At 36.9% G+C, this 23,579-nt stretch overlaps 1 protein-coding gene across 11 annotated transcripts in view; it reads right to left on the bottom strand.

The window, feature by feature from the left end:
• The window catches only part of SLIT2 (slit guidance ligand 2), a 271,791-nt gene that overhangs the window by 98,507 nt on the left and 149,705 nt on the right, over positions 1-23,579 (bottom strand). For all 11 annotated transcript variants that reach the window (XM_075420615.1, XM_075420617.1, XM_075420616.1 and 8 more), the window contains exons 5-9: positions 22,207-22,278; positions 11,088-11,159; positions 7,031-7,102; positions 2,688-2,851; positions 207-345 (exon numbers count right to left, since the gene is read on the bottom strand). In XM_075420615.1, the coding sequence (XP_075276730.1) occupies positions 207-345; positions 2,688-2,851; positions 7,031-7,102; positions 11,088-11,159; positions 22,207-22,278 (519 nt within the window). The remainder of the gene's footprint in view (positions 1-206; positions 346-2,687; positions 2,852-7,030; positions 7,103-11,087; positions 11,160-22,206; positions 22,279-23,579) is intronic.

Below are 23,579 nucleotides of genomic sequence, written 5' to 3'. Positions count from 1 at the left end.
CAGTACATACAAAACCAACTCAATAAGAGAACATAAAAGTCTGAAGTATTTTCATATACCTGCATATACATTTTATCTCTGAATTTGAATGTGTATTCCAAAACTCCTACCCTGTATAATGCATGAATTTATACAAATTACAAAAATGAATACATAGGAAAAAACTGTTTTCTGCAAGTTCATTGAAAAAAAGTCAGATTACGCACATTTCCGTGATGGTTTCTGGCAGGTTTGTTGGGATCTCAGTAAGGCCTTTCCCGCGACAGTCTACGATGTTGTTACTACAGGTGCATGCAGCAGGGCAATGCAAGACACTGCAGGATGGAGCCATGAAGGACTGGTGACCTGCAAAGGAAAAGAGTTTCTCCTAAAATTGCACAACACCGTCAAACAGTAGTCCAGTTTACTTCAACAGTAAAGCATCACATTTTACACTTCCTTGAAAAACGTAATGCAGAACTTAAAAAATACACATCGTAACCCATCAATACTTTCAAATTGCATTAATTTAATTGCCTAATAGCAACATGTTGACACAATACTGACAGATGAAAGACAAATGCTCGACTACTGTGCTAGCATTACATCATGTTTCAACTTCTTCAGCAACTTGCATTCAAAATCATCTTGTTAAAGAAGATTAAGTATGATCCATTTTTCAGGTAAATTTTATCTATTCTGTGGTTTTAAAAGCCAACTACTAATTTATTTAGCTTCCAGAATTTTGTGTAGTATTAAAATGCGCATCAACAGAAATTAATGAATTTTGCTACAAAAACTGAAGGTGTCCTGCTAGTTATGTTCTGTTCTGCAAATACTTATTTGAGTACAGTCCTTCAGTTATATAGCACTTATAGACAATTATGGAATTGTGATGCTTTCATTCAATCACGCAGAAATAAATACAAGCTTTGAGTTCACAGCTCATACTCTTACTCTCTGTTAGCTCAGCAGACTTCCTCCTCCTGCAATCTGCCATTCTTACTAACTCAGCTGGCTAATTTACATAACTTGTATCCCCCCCTCCAAGTTCTTGTGCTATATGTTAAACTCAGCATTTATAATTGCATTTAAACTCAATTATTTCAGATTTAGAGATGTTTTAGAAAGTCAACAAGTTATATTTTCCTGTGAATAGATAGATTGCACATTTTATAATATATTAATGCATTCATTCTTGTATCATTTCAATGATAGAGAATTGCTATTTTGTAATGATACGGAAAGGCACAAAGGGATGAAAAAGGCACGAAGCCCTCTTTTTCTTTCTTTTGTTGTTAAGGCAAAAAATGCAAGAGACTTTTGAAATTCTCAGGGAAAAAAACTTCTTGACTATGAAACCACAATTTCATCTAAGATTTCTCATTAAATATAATGTCACTTATTAACATTGGAAGGGTACATTGTTAATGTAAGTTGCAGCCAGTGCTGTTCCTACTTAACATCTTCTAATAACAACAGCTCAAGTTTAAAATTAGTGAAAAGGTTAGTCTTTTGAGGCAGTAGCTTATAATATAATAATTTGATTTCACATTTTTCTATGTGTTACAAAAGTACAAACAGCTGCCAAAATTTTTTATAGTAACATGCAGGAAATATTTCACCTGCTTTTTTTAAACAAAAATACAGTGATCCAGGGAGAAAACATGGTTATTCCCCTTCCTCAAAATCAGAATTATAATGACCACATTACAAAACTGTTCTTGACACTTGGGCTCTGCAGCCATACCATTTACAAATAAGTTACTTAAAGTGATCCTGTTAGGATCACTCCTGTTAGGAGCCTTTTTAAGTGTACATAAAGGCAGAATTAATGGTAAGAATACTGTCAGTATTTGCCACGTGAAGATGGCAGTGCCTTACACTTTGACATCAGAGGCTGTCTAATAAGGACAGAACACTGTGCTCTCCAAAAAATTTTTAAAAGCATAGTTCTGTACAAATGTTGTCATATTTGGCAATAGTCTTCTGGGGGTCTGCAGAAAATCAACCAGTAGAAACAACCCTGCTGAATCACTGAGAAGACAGATAGCTGTATTCATGTTGGTTTTTAACATTTTTGAGGAAACTTGAAACAGTAGTCAAAGTTTACAGAAAATTTTCAATCTGAGTCTAAAAATATTTAAGTAAGAAAGATAAACTTGCCTTCTTCCTCATCTAGAAGATATGAAAAAGGAAAAAAATTGAATAGAGAAAATTTGATTAGTAATGAACTGTTAGTCAATTCATTATTTCATATCAGAAAATAACCTGATACACTAAAGCATACCAATAACATTCAGAAACTTACTTAGGGATTCAGAATATTATTTAAACTGTAGAAAATAAAAACAAGAAAAAGCAACAACCTGTAAAGTTAAAAAAGAATTCCTTATTACTAAAAGCCTTATGTTGTCAGTCAGTGCACCTTTTATTTAATTTTCCGCATCTCTCCCCCATAATTGTACTTTTAGAATGCTATACAATCTATGCGAAGGAAGCATTTACACAAACTTTTTAAGGACAGAAGCACCCCCCACATAAGATACAAATAGCAATAAAAATTATTAGTTTGTTTTTTAATAAACATTAATGCTTGGATTCTGCAAAAGCTAGGAAAAGGCACCATGCAGCTCTAGCAATCGCCACTGAGCTGTCGGTAGGTGTGTGTTACAACAGGACTCAGTGAGCGAGTCTGCTTCCCTTACCGCTGCAGACAAACTCCCGTTTCTGGACCTCAGCTACGTTGTGTCCCCGGAGGTGGGACGGCCCCATGCACTGGGTGTAGAGGCCGACTCGTGGACGCTGCCGCAGCCAGTCAGAGAGCCAGGCCAGGTGGCAGTCGCAGTAGAGGTTGTTGGAGTGAAGACGACTGCATGGAAAGAAACACGACAATACCTTCAAACGAAGGAAGAACAAAGAGGAAAGCAACCAATTTGCCCAGCTCTCCCTTCAGCAAGCAACTATGCCAATTTATCAATAAAATGTGTTAATGAGAAATCAATTTTTCACAGCTTTCATTGGAAATCTGGGAATTAAATGCTAATAAATAAAACTATACAAGCAGCAAAATTACTTTTTATTTGTGGTCTAATTAATTGGAAGAAAAAAAGAAGGCTTTCTAATACAGTAACCTATCTGTAGTTTCTTTTCTCTTGTCTAAAAGAAAGAAGTAAATATACAAGAGCTTGAAAGCTGCCATGGGACTCTTTAGTCCAGATCTGTACAAATAGCAAATAAGACAAAAATGTCTCAAGTAAATCGCTCTATAGTGATAATATACTGTCATAAAAAAAGAGTTAATAAAAGATTTGGTTTCCAGTTAGATATATCTGTAAGTCTGGCCATTATTAGTCTCTATAGAAACAGCCTGCAAAATCCCTTTAACAGGTCACATTCATTTTCTGCTGAACAAGACAGAGTAATAACTCAATATAAAACACCTTCTTTCACATCCCTTTTCTGATTGCCTCTCTTTTTGTTTAATCACAGAAAGGGGATTAGCTGCTTTTGGCTCCTAGGGACCCATGTTCTAAGCAATGCCTGAAATTAAAAGACCAAAAGGCAGCAAGCGATGGAATTAAGAAAGTTACCTCTCTATTGGCAGGATCTGACACAACATACTGGCTCCTTGCCAAGTGGCAAAAAGCACTTTGCCATTCATAAAATATCAGACAAATGTTTTCACTAAATTAGGTAAATTACTTTTCTCTGGCTCTTACTTTTCTCTGGCTCTTACATTTTCTCGAACTACAGAATAGGATGTCCACAGCTATATATCAAATCCTTACGCAGAATCATCCATAACAAAGTAATGTCATTTTGGTCCTTTTTAGCTGATGTGCTCAATCCTAACTAAATAACTGGAAAGGAAGTGCAAGAAAATCAGAATTTAGACAAGTGGTCGAATTAATCCATTAAAAAAAAAAGATCTGTAAAGCGACATGAAATGTGTAACCAACATAAACAAAAGATTTTAACTAACTCATTTTTTTTTCCCCATAAATGATTAGAAATTAATTAGTGTGTTTTCATGTACTAATTCTTGGGTGGGTGCTTTGCAAATATAGCTCACAATATAGCACATTCATTCAGTACAATCTGTGGCCAGCTGTAGGCAAGAACAGCAATGAAAATCAGAACTAATGCTGCTGAAATCAATACGGTTATACAAGCATATTCTGACTGCAAATGGGATGTTACAGCTATGACCTAGGACTCTGTGTGTACATTTTCTTTTGTTTCTAAAATAAATTTTCAAAAGATGAAATATCTCACCAAAATTTTCTACCCTTTTCAAAAAGGGTGGAAAGGAAGACCCTGGGAACTACCGACCTGTCAGCCTCACCTCTGTGCCTGGGAAGATCATGGAACAGATCCTCCTAGAAGATAATGCTAGGGCACATGGAGGCCAGGGAGGTGATTTGAGACAGCCAGCATGGCTTCACCAAGGGCAAGTCCTGCCTCACCAACCTAGTGGCTTTCTATGATGGAGTAACAAGAAGAGTGGACAAGGGAAAACCAATGGACATCATCTATCTGGATTTTTGTAAAGACTTTGACACGGTCCCCCACAGCATCCTTCTCTCTAAATTGGAGAGCCATGGATTTGATGGGTGGACCGTTCGGTGGATAAGGAATTGGTTGGATGGTTGCAGCCAAAGGGTAGTGGTCAACGGCTCAATGTCCGGATGGAGACCAGTGATGAGTGGAGTCCCTCAGGGGTCCGTACTGGGACCGGTGTTGTTCAATGTATTTATCAATGACATGGACAGCGACATCGAGTGTACCCTCAGCAAGTTTGCAGATGACACCAAGCTGAGTGGTACGGTTGACACACCAGAAGGACGGAATGCCATCCAGAGAGACCTGGACAAGCTGGAGAGGTGGGCCTGTGTGAACCTCATGAGGTTCAACAAGGCCAAGTGCAAGGTCCTACACCTAGGTCGGGGTAATCCCCAATATCAATACAGGCTGGGGGATGAAAGGATCGAGAGCAGCGCTGCTGAGAGGGACTTGGGGGTACTGATAGATGAAAGGTTGGACATGAGCCGGCAATGTGCGCTGGCAGCCCAGAGGGCCAACCGTGTCCCGGGCTGCATCAAGAGAAGCGTGGCCAGCAGGTCGAGAGAGGTGATTGTGCCCCTCTACTCTGCTCTGGTGAGACCTCACCTGGAGTACTGCGTTCAGCTCTGGAGCCCTCAGCACAAGAAGGACATGGAACTGTTGGAGCGGGTCCAAAGGAGGGCTACAAAAATGATCCGAGGGCTGGAGCACCTCTCCTATGAGGACAGGCTGAGAGAGTTGGGCTTGTTCAGCCTGGAGAAGAGAAGGCTGCGGGGAGACCTGATTGCAGCCTTTCAGTACTTAAGGGGAGCCTATAGGAAAGATGGGGACAATCTTTTTAGAAGAGACAACAGTAACAGGACGAGGGGTAATGGTTTTAAACTAAAACAGGGTAGGTTTAGGCTAGATATAAGGAAGAAATTTTTTACAATGAGAGTGGTGAAACACTGGAACGGGTTGCCCAGAGAGGTAGTGGAGGCCCCATCCCTGGAAACATTCAAGACCAGGTTGGACAGGGCTCTGAGCGACCTGATCTAGTTAGAGGTGTCCCTGCTCGCTGCGGGGGGATTGGACTAGATGACCTCTAGGGGTCCCTTCCAACCCAAAACTTTCTATGATTCTATGATTCTAAAACAGTGTAAATCTTGCTAATATGATTCACTGTAATTTGTGGTTCTGAACATAAACTGTATTTGAAGGTTTGAAAAAGGTACAGACATCCATGTTTTCAAGTCTCAGACCCGAAACAACAGAATGAAAATTCTTATTTTCAAAATATAACCGAGGCCACCAAAAGCCCACGGTCAGTATGATTTAAGTACTCTTCTATTTGTCCAAGCAAGAATAGTTACAATACTGTTATGAAATCAACAGAACTACTCACCTGCGTGAAGTTTCCTCAGTTACGAATGGTACGTTAACTTGAGTGAACAGCCCTACTGATTTCAAAAGAGTCGTGCAACCCAATATGCGTAAAAAAAATGGACAGGCTCTTTGTAAGAGTAGTTTAAGGGTAAGAGCTACTCTTGAAATCTAATAGAAACATCCCATTCATTTTTGATTCCCACTCCACTGGAAAACACGATTGAAAGGGAGTCTCTGGACTAAACCTTGATATACTCTGCTTTTGCCACTCAACACAATACACATTTATTCTTAGTTCAGTATAAACACACAAAGGAAATAATCCCAAACTGTAACACTTGCACACGCACTCTTTACACTATGTTTTGTTTTAGAAGCCTGAAGTGTTCTTCTGTGAAATTCATAACCTCTAAAAATGGGGACCTTATTGTAAATGCTGACACAACTTTAATTATAATAGCACTACTGGATGATGCTATAATTTTATGTTACAAAGAATGTTGGAGAGCCAGTTTAGTTTAATTAGGTCTGCTAGCAGTACAGTAATAAAAGCATAAAGATTTCCCATTTATCACATCTGACAGCCAATCAAAGATTCTTCCATGTTCCTAAATGAAATGTGACCCATTCAATAACTCAAAGTAAAACAAATTTTTGACTTTCAAAACCATCAATTTCTTTCTCTATACAGCCGTAACATATAAAAGAGAATCCCCCCTGCCCCCATCTTTTTTTGTTAGAAGGTGAAGCTTTTCTGTGACTGAATACAGCACGACGGAAAACCCTGTTGGGAAAAAGCCATGAAACCATTTTTATGGACTTATTCATCCCACTTCTTAAAAAAGTTGATAGAAAAGGATGAAACTGCTTCTTTATCTCCCGAGCGCCAAGTGTCAGCTTTGGGGTCATTTGTTAGCTTTACCTTTCAGAATTAGCTGCCTTATACACACACACAGATGTCACATTCATCATTCTCATGATACCTCAATATTTTCTTAATTGACATTATGCTTCTATTTGCCTGTATACTTATTTATAGACCATTGACAAAACTTGACAGAGGTAAAAATGATAAATGGGACCGACAAAAATGGCAGCCAGTTTCAGTGGGACTACTTACAATGTTCTGAGTTTGGGCATATGGTTGAAACTTGCCACAGAGAGTCGAGTGATGTTGTTGTTGTTGAGTGTGCTGCAAAGTCAAGAAGAAGCATATCAACATGTTACAGTTATGTTGTGTTTACTACACTTTTAAAAAAGGCATAGCTAATGAAGACCATAGTGTACCGTTTTTAGGGATAGGTATCAGGAAAAAAACCCATGCTTTTAGTTATACTTTTCCTCTGTACTCAATCCCTGATAAAACACTATGGTTTGACCTTTCCATCAATAACCCTGAATAATTTAAGGTCCCAGTAACCTATGATTCATGCAAATGGAGCTTCCACCAATGTTGATAACATCTACAGCATTCAAGCTAAGCTTGTCATCCTGATGCAAAAAAGAGGGTTATTGGAGAAAATGCCTTGATTCTAGGACTCTGTTTTTCTAGCTTCTAAGAGTCCATATTGTTTGACAACAGATAAAAGACCTATCTGTTTTTTCAAGAATTTTAGGAAAATATTAACCCTGGGCTGCAATTATGTTTTACATGGAACAGAGTTGCTATAGATGATCCAGAGCTGCACGAACAATAGGGGAGCTTCTGCTATGCAACGGAAGGAGTCAGGAACCTTAATAGTTTAGCACGCTAGTAATTTAACTTTTAGACAAGGTGCCTGGAACTTGAGATAGAAAATAGGAAGAAATTTTAGCCAGTTGTTGGCTAGCACAGACCCACCATACTCGCTCAATGTAGTTTGTAAAGATAATGAAACTTTATGAACATTCCTGCAGTTAAATATTGTCTTCAGGCTACAAATAAAATGCAAACAAGCTTGACTCCAGAACAAGGAAACCAGCCATAGAATTTACAATTTTGACTTAGAGGTTACTCATTTGAGCAGAATGGAGAATGCACTCTGGGATTTTAAACACATAACTATAGCACTGAAAATTAATAATTCCCATTGATCAAATGCTTTTTCCCTTTTGAAACAAAACATGGTTTATTTTTTTTCCTTTTTCTTTTCTCTTATCTCTTTTTTTTTTTTTTTTTACCCACAAAGCGTAATTGGTGCTTATTTTGAATGAATTTTTAAATACTCTCTGATCCTGAATCACAGAAAGGTAAATTCACAGCACCCTGAACAGAATCAGGTTATACACCTCCACCAAGCAATTAATTACTGGTGCAATGTGCTGCATTTTTACCTTTGTATGCTTACTCATTCCATGTCCTAAATGCTTTCTTCACTGTGCATGAGGGCTCTCCCCTGTGTGCCCTCAGGGCTACATAAACAAAGAGGAGAATAATCAAAAGAAGAAGAAAAAGGGAGAATCATGCCCTTTTTGCAAAACAGACCAAAAATGAAACAACAAAAACATGGCCAAGTGGGTATATCCGAAAAAGATGTCTTCATGAATAAATGACAATCAGTAAATCTTGGCAGGATTTTCTTACAATGTCCACATGGTAAATGACAGCTCCCATAGTTCTTCATGTATGACTCTTACAAGGTTTCAAAATCATATCTTTTCAATTAAAGGAATGGAAATTGGTACATATTTCCATAGCTGTTAGTGTTCAAAGAAGGTGTATCTACAAAGGCTTTAATTTTCAATTTCAGATGTTTGATGCTTGCCTTGCTATTTTGTATCCATGAGCTATTGATTTATTTTTGCAAGGGTAAATAAAAGTATCAGGAATAGACATAAGGGATACACAAGGAACTAAATATTTTTCATAACTATTTCTATCTAATGATGAAAAGACTTGATTTCATTACAGAGATGTAATTGAAAAAGAAGTGGGCTCAATGCTTCTACCACAGTTACCTACTATTTCAAAGAGTGTGATGACTGAAAGACATTTTTTTAATTTCTTAGATACTTTAGTTTTTTCAACATGACAGCACTATGTATTTTCCCATAGTCACTGTTTCACCAGAAGAGCAGAATTTCTCTTTAAAAAAAAATTAAAATAACAGAAAAAGAAAAAATGAGATGTCACAGAAATTCATAAGGAGGATTATACCTATAATTGCTTTCATCCTTCAGAACTGTCCAGATTTCAGGTTGATTTTGAATCTTTAACACTAACAGTCTCTAAGATTTTGCAATTATTTAACTGATATACAAGACCTGTTACTTTGGTAAACATTTCAAACTGTCACTAAACAGGACTGCAGTCCAAGTAACTTTAAAGATTATTTAAAAGCTTCATCATACACTTGTAGTTTGAAGTAACGTACACATTCTGTGCTTAGATAGAATAATTAAATCCAAATGAAAACAAAATATGTAGTCTTATTTGCTACTCAGTGCATATACAGTATGGCCTGATCTACGTATCTTTCATTCGTTAAGCCATAATGGAAAGGAAGCTGAATTAGATACAAACTCTTCAGCACTGTTTGAAATATCTATCACAGTTTTTATAAAACTTAATCTTCATATCATTGCTTATAACATAGTGATAATTCAAGATAGTGAGCATTTAGTTGTATGTTTGAACAACGCTAGTATTCTATGCATATTCATTCACAAAATTGTAACTAGCTACTTTTTCAGCAGACTCTTATTTAACAGAGTTTTTTTTTTTCCTTTTTTGCATTCATTGAAATCCATGTGAAAATTTTACCTCTGACATCAACTGACAAGGATGACATTTTTAGAAAACTAAAAATTGCAAGCATTAAAAAATGCATAAAATATTTGATTTTTTTAAAATGTACATTTAACACTTTTGCTTCTAAAAAAGGCTTGTATTAAAAAACATAATAGCCAGATTAAGCCATCACTGGAAAAGTTATTCTGTCACACAGGAGTTCCAAAGATAAAAATCTCACAGAACGTCAGGTTTACTGACAGACAACCAACAATTCATCAACTTCACAATTAGATGTAATATTGAACCTATAGTACATTTGACATGGCTTTATACCAGAAAGTTAACAATAGGCTTATTATTCTATAATTACAACATTAAAAAAAAAAAAAAATCAAATTTAGCTGTCAGATCCATTCACTCATAAGAAAGCCCAACTACTGCTTAATAATACAAAAAATTTACCACCAGCAGCTCACATATTCTTTAGTTTCTTGTACATATAGACACTATTTATTGCCAGAGAAGCTTCTTTACTGCCGAATCTTAAAACAACCAACCAACCAACCCCGTCTACCCCCTACAAGGTGTTGTGATTTACCAAGTGTGACTCAGAGTAACTTACTGATACACAAAGTCTTTCACTTTTCTTCATGTAGAAAGCCCAGAAAAAATGTGACATTTTGACTGACAATAGCAAATATTTCCGAAATGTGTCATGTGCCTCAAATTCTTTGTTAAGTGAGGCACTTTGCTCATTACAGTAACTATTTTCAGGTCAGAGGTCACCAATGATAATTTTGTTACCTTTAACCCTACTGATGGCCACTTTGAGACAGCGAGAAAAAGTACGCAAAAGACTATTGCAATACTAACCTTCAGTGACACAAAAAAAGATATTTTTCTACACACATCTATATTTATACACATAAAATTTAAAATGTCAAAAAAAGCGCAGTTAACATGGACATGCTAAACATCTTCACATGTAACAGTAAGGTTTGATAGAAAAGTGCCTCTTTGAAAACATCCAGATTATCAAATATATATAGTATACTGCTCCATAAACATTCTGAAAGATCAAACTTACGTCAGAGTATACAACAAAGGCAATCCTGAAAATATTCAGCACGTCAACAGTAATGGATAATTTACAAAATTAACTGGATTCACTAATAGTGCCCCCCATTTTAAAAGGAAATTGTTCTTTTCTTACAGTATCTGCCATCTCCTTTTTTTTTATTTATTTCTTTTTTAATTTGTGTGTAATGGTCATCTTGAGTATAAAGGAATATCCCTGCCTCTCCACACATTTTTACCATTTTATAGCACACGGCAGCGGATTATTTCAAGCCATCTTTTCACTAGACCGTCCTGACACCAGGCTGCAGCTCGCAGATAAGCTTTTACATTAGCCCTCCCCAGACACTGAGCTCTCGCTATAAGTAAGAGATATGGGAATACTCACAGCACTTCCAGGTCGCGCAGAGCCCTGAACGCCCCATCTTCAATACAGCTGATCTGGTTGTAATCCAGTTGCCTGTTAAAGAGATTAGGGAGGTATTTGTGAGGGAGAGGGGCGCCCGCAGCGAGAGGTGCAAGGGAAACCTCCCGAAGGGCCGGCGGAGCTGGGCCGTGCTCGCCAGGCCACGCGGGCTGAAACGCGCTCGGGCGCCAGCGACCGTTGCGCAGCACACCGGCCTGGCTGCCGCCACCGGAATCCCTTTTTGTTCTGAACTGTCTGCGCAAAACAGCAGTGCTGGGAAAGCTCCAGTAAATAACAACTGCACCTTATATTAAATGCCAAAGGAATGCAATTTCATTACATCAAGAAAAGCTATCCATTAAAAGCTCTCAGCGTCATCTCGCTGAAACAATTTCATTAAGGTAAAGGACGGTAAATCACTTAATGTCACACGCATCCCCTCGGTGACCTAACAGAATCCATTTATCAGAGCAGCCCAGCTGCATGTTAATTCCACCCGCCACGGCAGGGACTGGCAAGAGACGCTGCTTCCAGGGGTCCCTCCATCTGCGTGCCCGCCCGGACTGGGCAGGAGGTGTGTGTGGGGGGGACACTACAGTAATCACCTTCTCCAATATTTCTACACATAGAAATTACAGTGTCTGAGGTATTTACATACTTGGTTACTTATCTCCTTTATTTTTGCTCCAAATGAAACTAGTATTTCTGCTGTAACCTTCAGTATGTGGTTTTCTACATACTTTGGGCTCTCTGCAATTATACGCAGATAGGATGTTCTGACGGAGTACTTGGATTCTGGACATAAAACTCAGCAACCCATCCCATACATTATTAATCTTTAAGTATGAAGTTATGAAAAATTTACATTAATTTCTCTGAAGAATATTATTACCTTTTCAATTCAAAACACTGACAATGGTACATACTGCCCAATTAGAAAAGTCTGTTGAAATTAACAACCAGGTGAACACAAAATGACAGTTTCTCTGCTGAGAAAAGAGTTTCCTATAAATACTGTCACACGTCTGGCGCATTTCAGGGCACGACGTGCAAAGCAGATACAGCCTCACTTTAAACAACCAGAAGATCTTCTTCAAGCTGGTAACTTGTCGGTGTCAGATAATATATATGAGTAAATCCGTGTGAACAATACTAAGAAAATGAACAAAATACAAATGAACTCTGCCCTTCTGTCTTCAATTACACATTAGCTAGCAGGGCTAATGAGGCTTCTATGACAGCATTTTCTGTGATTCTTCTGAATCTATGATAAAGCTTTATCAATAAATCATCACACCCACTGTTGAGTGTAATGTAGCAACTTCTATAAAGTTCTCCTAGTTTCATCCACATTTTTCATCTGAATTACTACTCCACAGGAATAAAATGTTGCCACAAATGTTAACAGTTACTGTTGCACTGTCTGTGTTTCTGTGTACTGAAAGCTAAATGCAAACTATCATTTCCCGAATATGATCTTTAATCATTTTGGTGCAATGTTGCAGCACCAGTGCTGCAGTGTTGGAATATTTAAGCCTACTTTCTCAGGCTCCTTCAATTTTTACTAATGAATTTCATTTAACAATTAAGTTAATAGCCTTTTTATTTTAAAGAGGTAAAATATATACACAGTACAATTCTCTAACCTCTTGAACAATTTATCAAAGCTATTTAAATTAGTACAATGGCATGAAATGTTACCCTTGACACAATACAAAAGAGAAATTGTTTCCAGACAAATTGGAAAAAACTTTAATGCCATCAAATTTGCCTAATGCAGTCTGCAGGTTAATCTGTAAAAGGGTGAGCTGTATGTTTGCCCATATCTTATTATCCTTAGCTGTCAACGTATAAATCAGTGCTGACACAGCTTCTTCTAAATCATCCACATTATATACAAAGGAAAATCTTTTAACAGTAGAGAAAGCACTTGAGCAAATCTTGTCCTACACAAATTGAAAGGCAGATTCCTTCCACTAGACTGGCAGCAGTCGTGGTGCACCCGAAAACTTTTGGACTTCTTCCTCCAATGAGTCACCATGACCACTACCTTAGTGAAGGGTGAGTTGTTTTCATTTAAATGTTTTTAGCAGAAATATTACTTTGCACTGAACTAATTAGTTGGTTTCAGTCTGGGGGAAGGGAATTTTGTGGGTGGGAGAGGAGAAATGTTTCCTAGTTTTATAAATTATTGTCTTTGAAAGGTACGACCGTCTTTATGTTCTAGATGATCTTCCATCAGTTATGACCATGACATAAAATGATCAGACACACACCATGAAAAACAATTGGCAAGATATACATTTTTTAAGCTATCAAAGGTACACAACTTTGAAGACTGTGTGCCTGGCTCACATAGAAATTTATGGTATTTGCATTAAGGTAAAGATATCCACTGCATATATAATCCAAACAGAAGGTTAGACAATATTCCACAATCAGAATATATCATTAACTTATGATATCCCTTTAACACATATACTGAAGCAATCTGAATTTTTTTGGATAAGACTGGTTCCTGACAGCAAGTTGTGCGAGTGCTATGACTTAAGACATAAGCAAGAATACTAGAGGAAAAAAAAGCACATATTTCTCTAATATTAAGTTATGCTTTTTAATTTGGCTTTAGCATAATGACTTTCAAGACCACACATAAAAATCTATAATACTATAGTGAAACTTTTCTCACCACTTAGTTATTGAGCATACCAATAATACTAACTCCATTTTAGCTCCATTTTAGAAAGCTTCCCCCTCGAGAATTTCTTTTTAAATTATTAAAACACCCTAAAAACAGCAGCTGATCAGACATGGACCAGCAACTCTGGCCCATCCTCATCCTTCCTCTCTCACAGTCTGTCTTCGTCATCTTCTCCCCTGCCCTGTCTCCACGTTGGGTCTTTTCCATGTGGGATCTCTCCATCCCTTTGGACAGGTGCTGTTCCTTTCTGCCTCCCCTTCCACAACGCAGCCAATTACCTTCGGCAGTGCCATTTCTGTGAAGCTCATATAATGCCAAACAACAGCTGTCACATTCAAAATCTTTCTGTTGTCGCACAGAATTAAATAGGTTTTGCACCCATATTGGCAGCATTACCTGGGTATTAAATATATGCTAATGTTTATGTGTGTTCAGCCATAAGAACTAGGAAAAACTAATTAAAAAGCATTTACCTAATAAGTAAATGTCTGCTTGAAAATGTTTTTTTATTTATTGCTTTTGCTGATACATCTTACACTGTAGAAACATGTTGCTAACTTAAAGTTTCTTCCCTTTTAACATATGTTATCTACCAGATAGTGATAAATAAATATCTAAAAATAAACCTTGTTATCCCACAAAGGCAGCATTCAGTGACTAACAGAAGATGTTGCATACATTTGAAAACTACCACCCTCATACAGGAAAAAAAAATGGTATCTGACTGACGGAGAAAACCTTCTTTACTCATTCACAGAGGCTGCGTTAAGAGTTGGGACAATTTCAGGCAATCTGTCTCCTTTACTCTCCTGTTCTTCATGGCCTGGGGACACTGTGTGGTCCCATGCAAGATAGGCACCGTGCAGCTTTACCTTCTCCCTTCTGCAGAAACAATTACATTCTCCTCATGTATCAGCTTAATGGTAAACATCATTTAAGGAGTCATCAGAAAAAGTCAGAAGTGTTTCTAGATCCCTGCAGTCCTCACCAGCAAAATATTTAGAAAAAATCTTTCTAGTTCTAGCACATTGTACACTGGATTTCATATCATTAAATTTTTTCCTCGGGAAAAGAACAGAGAGCACAATATTTATCACTGAAAGACAATTTCTGGAAACAGTCACTGTTCTTAATGTCTCCTTGTATTTTTTCAACAGAACTGAATTATGTTTCCTATTGCTCAATTCTCTTCTCAATTTCAAGAGGAATCAATAATTTCAGTGACATTAGTTTAGAAAGATGTAACAAAATAATATAAGAACTTATTCTAAGTTTTTATCAAGCTTCAAAGAACTGCTTGTTTCCTGTGACTATTAGTATTTATTGAGATTATTCTTTCATTTGGAAGTGCTTTTTTTCTACTTGCCATTTATTTTGCTAATGTAGTTCATTTAGTTCTTCACTAAATTTTCCCTCTAAAACATTTTTAATGAATATATATTTTTTTCTAGTATGCATAATGTAGCAAATGATTAATCTTTTTCTTTTATCCCAAAACTTAAAAGCAAGACTTAGAAATACTTCCAAGTAAGGCATACTTACTGAATAAACTAGAAGAAAAGGGAGAAGAGACCTACAATTCAATAGCTCAATCCTCTCAAAATTATCTAGCACCCTATATGGCTAAGCCCACAAGTATTTTGCACGAGCAAAAATAGACTAAAAAAAAAGTCAAAAAAACAGGAGAATGCCATAAAAAGGAGAATGAACACAGAATGAACAATCTATGAGTTACGTGACGCTAAGATACTATCACATCAGCATCACTTCCCAGGAATGCTGCAATTTAGCAAGTAGATGATAAATAGTATCAAGACTATTATAAAATGGGAAGCAAATATATTCCTGTTCTAGCATGGAAGCCATATTAAGCATTATGAGTTTATCAGCTCAGTTCAAATTAATCTACCTCAATTTGCTTTGTATTGTGACACGAAAATCTACATAAACCACAGAAACATTTGGTACTTTTCCTAGCAAAAGCATAGGCCACATTTTTCATTAGGGCAAATTCAGAAACCATGTAAAATTTTGTGTAAATATTGGCACTTATCTTAGCAGATGAAACCACACCTGCTTCAGCTTCCTAGGTTTTATTCAGCTAATATTTGTTGTAACTCAAATAAATTTCAGATAAATTTTATTTTCTATGTATTTCAGACTTTTCCTGAGTGGTTCAAGTGCCAAAAAAAGACTTGCAAGGAAGCTCTCGATTCACATTCAGAGATTTCTAATTTGAAACTCATCTTCAAAGCCAAAGGCTCTGCTTGATCTAAAAACATAATTGACTTTAACATTTCATAAATAAATTTGTTGACAAAAAAGAAACTGCCTTCAGCAGGCCAAATTTTAGGAAAGCAGTCTGTAATGAAAATAACAACTTTAAAAGTAGTACTGAGAAGGTACTTATCTAAACAATCAGAAAGAACAGCTTTTTTTCCCCAAACACCACAAGATCTCTGACCTGTTTGGCAACAAGAGTTTTAGGAGGCACTAGAAAAGTGTACCTATTTTTTTCTTCATTCCTTCAGAGCTATTTTTGTCTTTAATAAAAAACTTAAGTATATGCTGAATATATTTCACTAACATTCTGTGAAAATCCTTCTGGATGTATACCTGAAACGCAGGTGGCTGAACAGACTAGTAGTTGAATTAAGATTCCCAGTAAGAACAAGCATGAGAAATATGCCAATTCTAAACTAGTAAAGCATATCTTAAACAAGCAATGCATTTGGAATAGCACTTGTACCAATGAGTAGACAAACATACTTCCAGCTGCAGTGGAATTTTGTGCATGATCTGAGAAATCAGTAATTAGAACATCTTCAGCAGGACACTGTTGCTTTTGACTGCTAATAAAACTGAACTTCAGAAAGAAGTCTAATCTTTTGCAATGAAGATTAATACAAAATTCACTTATGCCTTTAGTGACAATGCCAGTTTTGAACCTTTCACAACAGGCATAATAGAGACATCAGGGCACCACCAGTTAACAACAATCAAGGTTTTGGACAAAGGTTAGAGTAATGGAAAGGACTTTGAGTGGTGTCTGTTTCTCTCTTCACTAATTCTCTATTTTCCCAGCCAATTTAACCTGTGAAGAGCCTACATTGACTTGCAGACTTTATCTTTGGGGTGACAGCTACAGGGTACCCCACTTGCTGAGAAAAAATGGAATTGAATGGACACAAAAGCACTAAAAAAGAGAGTAGTCCAAAGGAAGATCAGACCACGACAAGAAAAACAATGCACAAGATACTTGAGGAGATACGATGAAAATATTCCTTGTTTTTTGGTATCATTTGATGTTGCATAGATTTAGTATCACAATTCTGCCATGATGTCAGTGTATTCCTTTCCATTCTCTGCTAAATATTGATTACATAGCAGAAGAGAAACTTGGAACTTCAGAAAATTTTATGTCATTCAAATGGAAATGTTGTAATATAATTTTATCAAAATCATCAGATCAGGGGCCAAAATTTACTTCTCAAAAACTGAGCATAGCACTACTGTTCTATCAGTGGTGTTTCACATTTGTTTGCTTTTTAAGCCCAGCTATTTTTCTTCCTAGTAACCAGATTCAATGAACAACTCAAACTTCTAATTTGGGCAGCTAAAGCAATTTCTCATCATCCTAAATACAAATAAAATTCCTGAGGTTGGGGAGATTTTAAACATCTTTCACATCCAATGTGAGTACTGTATCATGAGGGAGGGTTATGAAGGCAGCATCAACATGTATATTTAAAAAATCTGTATTTAATTTCCAATTTATATGATAATTCCTATTTATTTTTAAAAAACAGTGGGTGCCACTGTGTTCTCTGCCTAACCTAACCTCTTGGTGAATATTTTTCTCCCTAAAAAAGTAGCAAGTTATGAGCGACTTTCAGAATTATATTTCCAGAATTTGCACCCTAATTTCTGCCAAGCCTCAGATCAGCAGCTATGCTAAAAGTGGATTATTCTTGAAGTCATTGCCCTTGAACAGGAAAATTGAGACTGAGACAGAGCAGCTAAGTTTTTTCCTATATTTGGACTGCCATAATACTTGTACAAAATAAGCTTCCCTCATTTGTTGTCACTTTTTCTGAAGAACTTGATTCATTACCAACAATTGGGTGGTATCAGTGACAGTGCAGCCAGGACACTCTGTCTGACATTCTGAGATGACATCAGAGTACTGCATCCGCTTTCAGCCTCCCCAGTAGAAGACAGACACTGACACGTTGGGGTGAGCCCAACCAGGCCCACCAAGATGGGAGGGCTGGAGCAGGGGATATCACGGGAGAAGCTGAGAGAACCCTATTTGTGCAGTCTCAAGAAGATAGGATGAAGGGGCTATCCTAATTGCTGCCTACAGCGGCCTAATTGGAGGGTATAGACAGAGCCAGACTCTTGTCACTTGTAAGGTAAGAGGCAAGAAATTAATTGGAAAATGAGAAATTTCAATTAGATATACAGTAGATTTGTGGGGGGTGATGTACTGATTGTTTGGTTTTTTTAGTATGAGAGTGTGGCAGGGTGCCTGCCTTGTCGATTCTCATAATGCCTTGCTCATTTTGCTTCTTTTGTATTCTACAGAATCTATGCTGTAAAAGTTATTGAGAAGATGTCCAGAAAGGAAATATCACAGCCACATTTTACAGAAACTATACAGCTTCTTCTGACAAATATCAAGAGGACTCTAGAGCTAACATATCAGCAGGAAATAAAAAAATCATAGTGGTATCATCAACCTTAAAGGAAGCAATTTCCTTTAGATAATCTGAGTCTACATCTAATTCCCATTGTTCTGCAAAGACTAGAAGAACACACAAGATGTTTTCCAAAATATTCCAACTCCTGATTCAGATGGGGAAGTATTTAGGGGGAGTGAGAGAATGATGAGTCTCCATTCAGGAACACAAACTATGTAATCAAGTCAAGTTCTGTAAGATTTGCTAACTGCCTTTGAAGAACCTTACTAGAGCTACTGTATGGGATCTTTATCAATCATTGCATTACAAAAAATAAATTCTCTAATTTATATTGAAATTGATGTAATTAATGTTACACAAAGCAAATCTTGAATTTACAATATGTTCTAATACAGGCTTCTTTACTCTTTGTACCTTCACCTATCTCTTCCATAAGTTTGGTTAACGCTTCATTGTTGCGCTTCAATACTGGACAATTACAGAAGAGCTGCTGAAATTAGACAAATACTGAGTTCTATTTATGACAATTCTCCATAAGTATATACAAATATCTGGTTCCTGGATCTTAGTTTCTTCACCCAATAGATGCAAAATTCCTTCATAGAATCATTTAGGTTGGAAAAGACCTTTAAGATTACCGAGTCCAACGATAAACCTAACACTGCCAAGTCCACCACTAAACTATGTCCCTAAGCGCCTTCTTTACATATCTTTTAAATACCTCCAGGGATGGTGACTCAAACACTTTCCTGCTGTCAGAGTGGTTCCAAAGAACATTTATCAGTATGGTGATAGGTACTTTATATATATAAATATAAATATACATATTTTCTTGGGCAATATATATTGCTTCCCTGGGCAGCCTGTTCCAGTGCTCAATAACTCTTTCAGCAAAGAAATTTTTTGTCCTATCCAATCTAAACCTCCCCTGGTGCAATGTGAGGCCATTTCCTCTCATCCTATCACTTGTTACTTGTGAGATAAAACACCCGTCTTGCTACAACCTCCTTTCAGCATAGTTTCCTTTGTTTGCAAAGTGATGCTTTCTATACCTATCACTCATCAACTGTCTCCTTAATTTTCTTGTACAAGGAAATAAAAATAGTAAAACTCTTGCCATCACCCTTTTCTAAGTGTAACATCCAAGGCTGGATGGAAGGCTAGCATTCAGATCTCCTTCTTGCCTAAGCTTCTGGGAAGGCACAATGGCCTGATTGAGTTACATAAATTCTGTACTAGAATCCACTTAACTCACCCCACGATATCACTCATCATTCTGATACTCACTTACATACTTCACACAATATAAGGTGCTTTTCCTTATAGGAACATAGGAACATTTACAAGACAGAGAAATGTGTTTTTTCGTACTTTCAATTGCAGTGGGATCATAAAGATTTTGGATCGTGGGTTTTTTTCCCTTTTTTTTTTGACCCCTGAGACCAGCAATAAAGGAGATATCTGTGGTATTTAAGCTTTCACAATGAAACATATGCCACAGATACGATTTGGAATTTGTGGCAATGCTATGGTCTTTATGAATGTTTTTTTTTAATTATCTCCCAAAAGAGAAAGGTTTTAAATGGTGGATCTACCATTTTATGCAAGATTTAGACATAATTCAGGATCCTTACCTTGAAAATACACACCAAGATAAAATATTATGTTAGTTAAAGATTAGCATCCTAATTCAGTTTCTGACTGGGGCTGTCTCACAATATATAAGTATACTTATGTTCTGGGTTCATCTGGGATAGGGTTAATTTTCATAAGAAGCCAGGAGGGGACACAGCTGGGACCACTGACCCAAAGTGGCCAGACAAACAGGGTATTCGATCCCACGTGCAATCATGCTCAGTTCGGAGGGGTAGCTGGTCAGGGGGAAGTTAATCATTGCTGGAGAGCGCGCTGGGCACCGAGTGGTGAGACAGGTGCTCTGTGTATTCTCTTGGCTTTTTTTTCTATTGTTCTTATCGGTATCATTGTTGTTACTGTTCGCTTCCTTTGCTGTTCTGTTAAACTGTCCTTATCCCAACCCACAAGTTTTGCCTGTTTTTCCCTTCCCATTCTCCTCCCCACCCCCTTATTGGGGGGAGGAGTGATAGAACGACCGCGTGGTTCTTTGTTGCCAGCCAGGGCTATACCATGACAACTTATTACATTCTAAAATCTTCCCTGCCACTAGGAAATCATCAGTGATGCTGTTATTGTTACTACCAAAGTTCCTTTCTGTAGCTGTATCAGTTTTCAAATAGAAAAAAACATGCAGAAAAATGAAGACTTCTCCTTGCAGCCAAGCCTATTCCAGACCATGAATAATGATGGGACCAGTTCTGAACAGAAACTCATAAAACCTCAATTAAACAAAGTAACAAAGTTACTTTGAGAAATGCTTGCATGTATTTGAACATAAACGATTTGAACGTAATAGTTTTCCATTGAGATGTGCTAGGACTTCATTGCAGGAAGAACCATATCAGAAAAATGGTTAAATAAAAAACCTGAAAATTTTCTAAGCATCATATAGACCAGGCCAAACTCTTGGGCATTGTGCTAAATCTTTAAAAACTGCCCTCCTAACTGATCTGTGTGCAGTGCTGCAGGTGACAGAATGAAGCATAGCCCATCACAGGAAGACAGAAACGCAAAGGGTTTCCTGTCCAGTCCCCTCCTACTGGAGTTATGACATCATGTTGTTTCTGTCAAACACGGAGCACTCCATTTTCAAAGTAATACGGTTAAAAATTTCATCTTTTTTTAACATTGGTGACTTCAATTAATCAAAAGTATTTAAATAGAAATTACACAAAAACCTCTGATAACTGCCTAATACCCCCCTAGTTTTATTGATGCTGTGTAAGACAGCAATTATATTTTTTCACAGTTGTATCACACTGGCAGCTCCATAGTCCTTCTAGAACCCACTAGAGTATGTCCTCTTTGTTGGTTGTTTTTAAATTATAAGTCCTCTGCTTACAGCAGGGGTTATTGCTTTTGAGTGCATGACCTTACATTTCCTATTGTAGAAGTTCATCACAGTCTTCAGGTCGTTTAGCTCTTCCAGTGCACTAAACTGAACTACCACTCTAAACAAAGTTGAAAAGTCACCGCTTTCCTTTGTCTTCAAACTCAGTATTTCCACATTTAGAAGCCATAAGAATTCAAAACCTGCCCATGAACTTCAGGGTCACTATCTCCAGGAAAGTGGTTATGTGTCTTTTAGAAAAGACTTTTTTTACCACAGAAGAAAACTGCTTAAGAAAATCAGTCACACAAGTACAAAAATATATGCTAGGAAAACTAGATAATAGCATGATTCTTCTTTCTTTTTTTTATACAGGCTAACAAAAGCCAAACTCTTAGACCTAAGGCAAAATTAATTTTTCAACGTGAAACAACCAAATGTTTAAAATAGCCTGACATTCAAATATTAAACCCGGGTTACCATAAGCAAATAGTTACAATGCCTTGTTGTATTCAACTCCATTCAAATGTTTTAGATTTCATATATGGTAATTTTAGGATGCTTAAGTCACATTAAAGTATTTTGCCAAAACAAATAGTACACGTTGGTTTTATGCAGAGAATCCTTATGCAACTATAAAAGTGCTTATGAAAAAGAGACCTGATACAACAAAAGGACGCTGTATTGACAAAGCATTACCATCAGAATACATGCAAGGAAGAAAATACTTACAGATTTTTTATGTCTACTGCTCCTCGGAATGCTTTCCTTGGTATTGCTTGAATCTGATTTTCGCTAAGATCACTAAGAAAAAAAATAATTAAATTAAACTTAAAATTTGCCATATATATTTTTTTCCATGTATAACAAAAAGAACATGTAGGGAAATAATTTCAGCCATTACAGTTCAGTCAATGTTTCCAGTGAAGCTTATTTTATTACCTTAACTGATTTGTAATTCAAGAAAAAGAAGCAGCAATAATACTCAAATTAGTTTATCTGTGTTGCACTAAGTAGCTCCTTTAGAAAGCAGCAATACAGCTCCCAAACAAAAAGCAGAAACATTACATAATTTAACAATGAAGGCCAAACTGATTTAACTGATTGATTTTACTTTTCAACCCCTTCCAAACCCATGCCATCAAATGTTTGCTAGCATGTTCAGCTTTATGCAAGGAAGAGTGAAAACAAGCAAAAAAACCAAGTAGCAAGCTGTTGAGAAACATCTGTCAAGATGTAGAATGTCTGAGATCAATGTATTTCTGAATTTTGTTTCAGAGTGGCAAGCACCATATATTTTAAAAGAAGGCAGTAAAAGCCATCCTGCAGCAGATATCTAATGATTCTCCCCCAAATCCCTCCGTGACCAGCTGCATCAGGCTATCTGAAAGTAGTCTTTCCCACAAGAGAAATACTGATGAATTTTTTTTTGCTATCAATATAAATAACCTACTTTTTTTTCTGAAATTTAGTAATATTTCTGGCCTTCACAGTTCAGTATCAGAAATAAAATCCTAGAGAATTGAAGTAAAGACAGTAGCAGAGGAGACAGGAGGAAAAGAAAAAAAAAGAAAACCAAATTAGAATACGGGGATTTCATATATGCTGTACCCCATTAACAAGTAATTCAGTGCAATAGGAGATGATCAGTAGATTAAAGTCATTAGTGCTATATCTACACTGTATGCAGTTTGAAGGTTTCACTTCAGACTATAGTTTGGCACCTTGGACCAAACATACCTACCACACACACGGTTCACAAATGTCTAAAGGCCTTCAAAGGGCCTTTTACCTCTATCTCTACCCTGTAGCCTAAAAATTATGAAGTCATATCTTGTTTTGGTGGCCTTCAGAGATGCGTATATCTATAGACAACTTATACACAAGAAACTGTATGAAGAGTATTTCCTGAGCATCTGGATAAAATTTAGAAACAAATCAGATGCATACAAGCTGTGTATACACTAAGATTTTCAGTCAGTCTGCAGAGCAGAACTAGATTTCATTTTGCTAAAACCAAATCTGGACCTTCACTCCAGAAGCATATCAAAGGAACTCCAACCCCTAACAGAAGTAAAATTGCACAACGTCTTGCTTTTTAGAGG

This window comes from Opisthocomus hoazin, chromosome 5 (assembly GCF_030867145.1).
Source record: "Opisthocomus hoazin isolate bOpiHoa1 chromosome 5, bOpiHoa1.hap1, whole genome shotgun sequence".
Lineage (NCBI taxonomy): Eukaryota > Metazoa > Chordata > Aves > Opisthocomiformes > Opisthocomidae > Opisthocomus > Opisthocomus hoazin.
The sequence above is the reverse complement of the archived record's forward strand: the minus strand, read 5'-3'. Positions and strand labels throughout refer to the sequence as shown.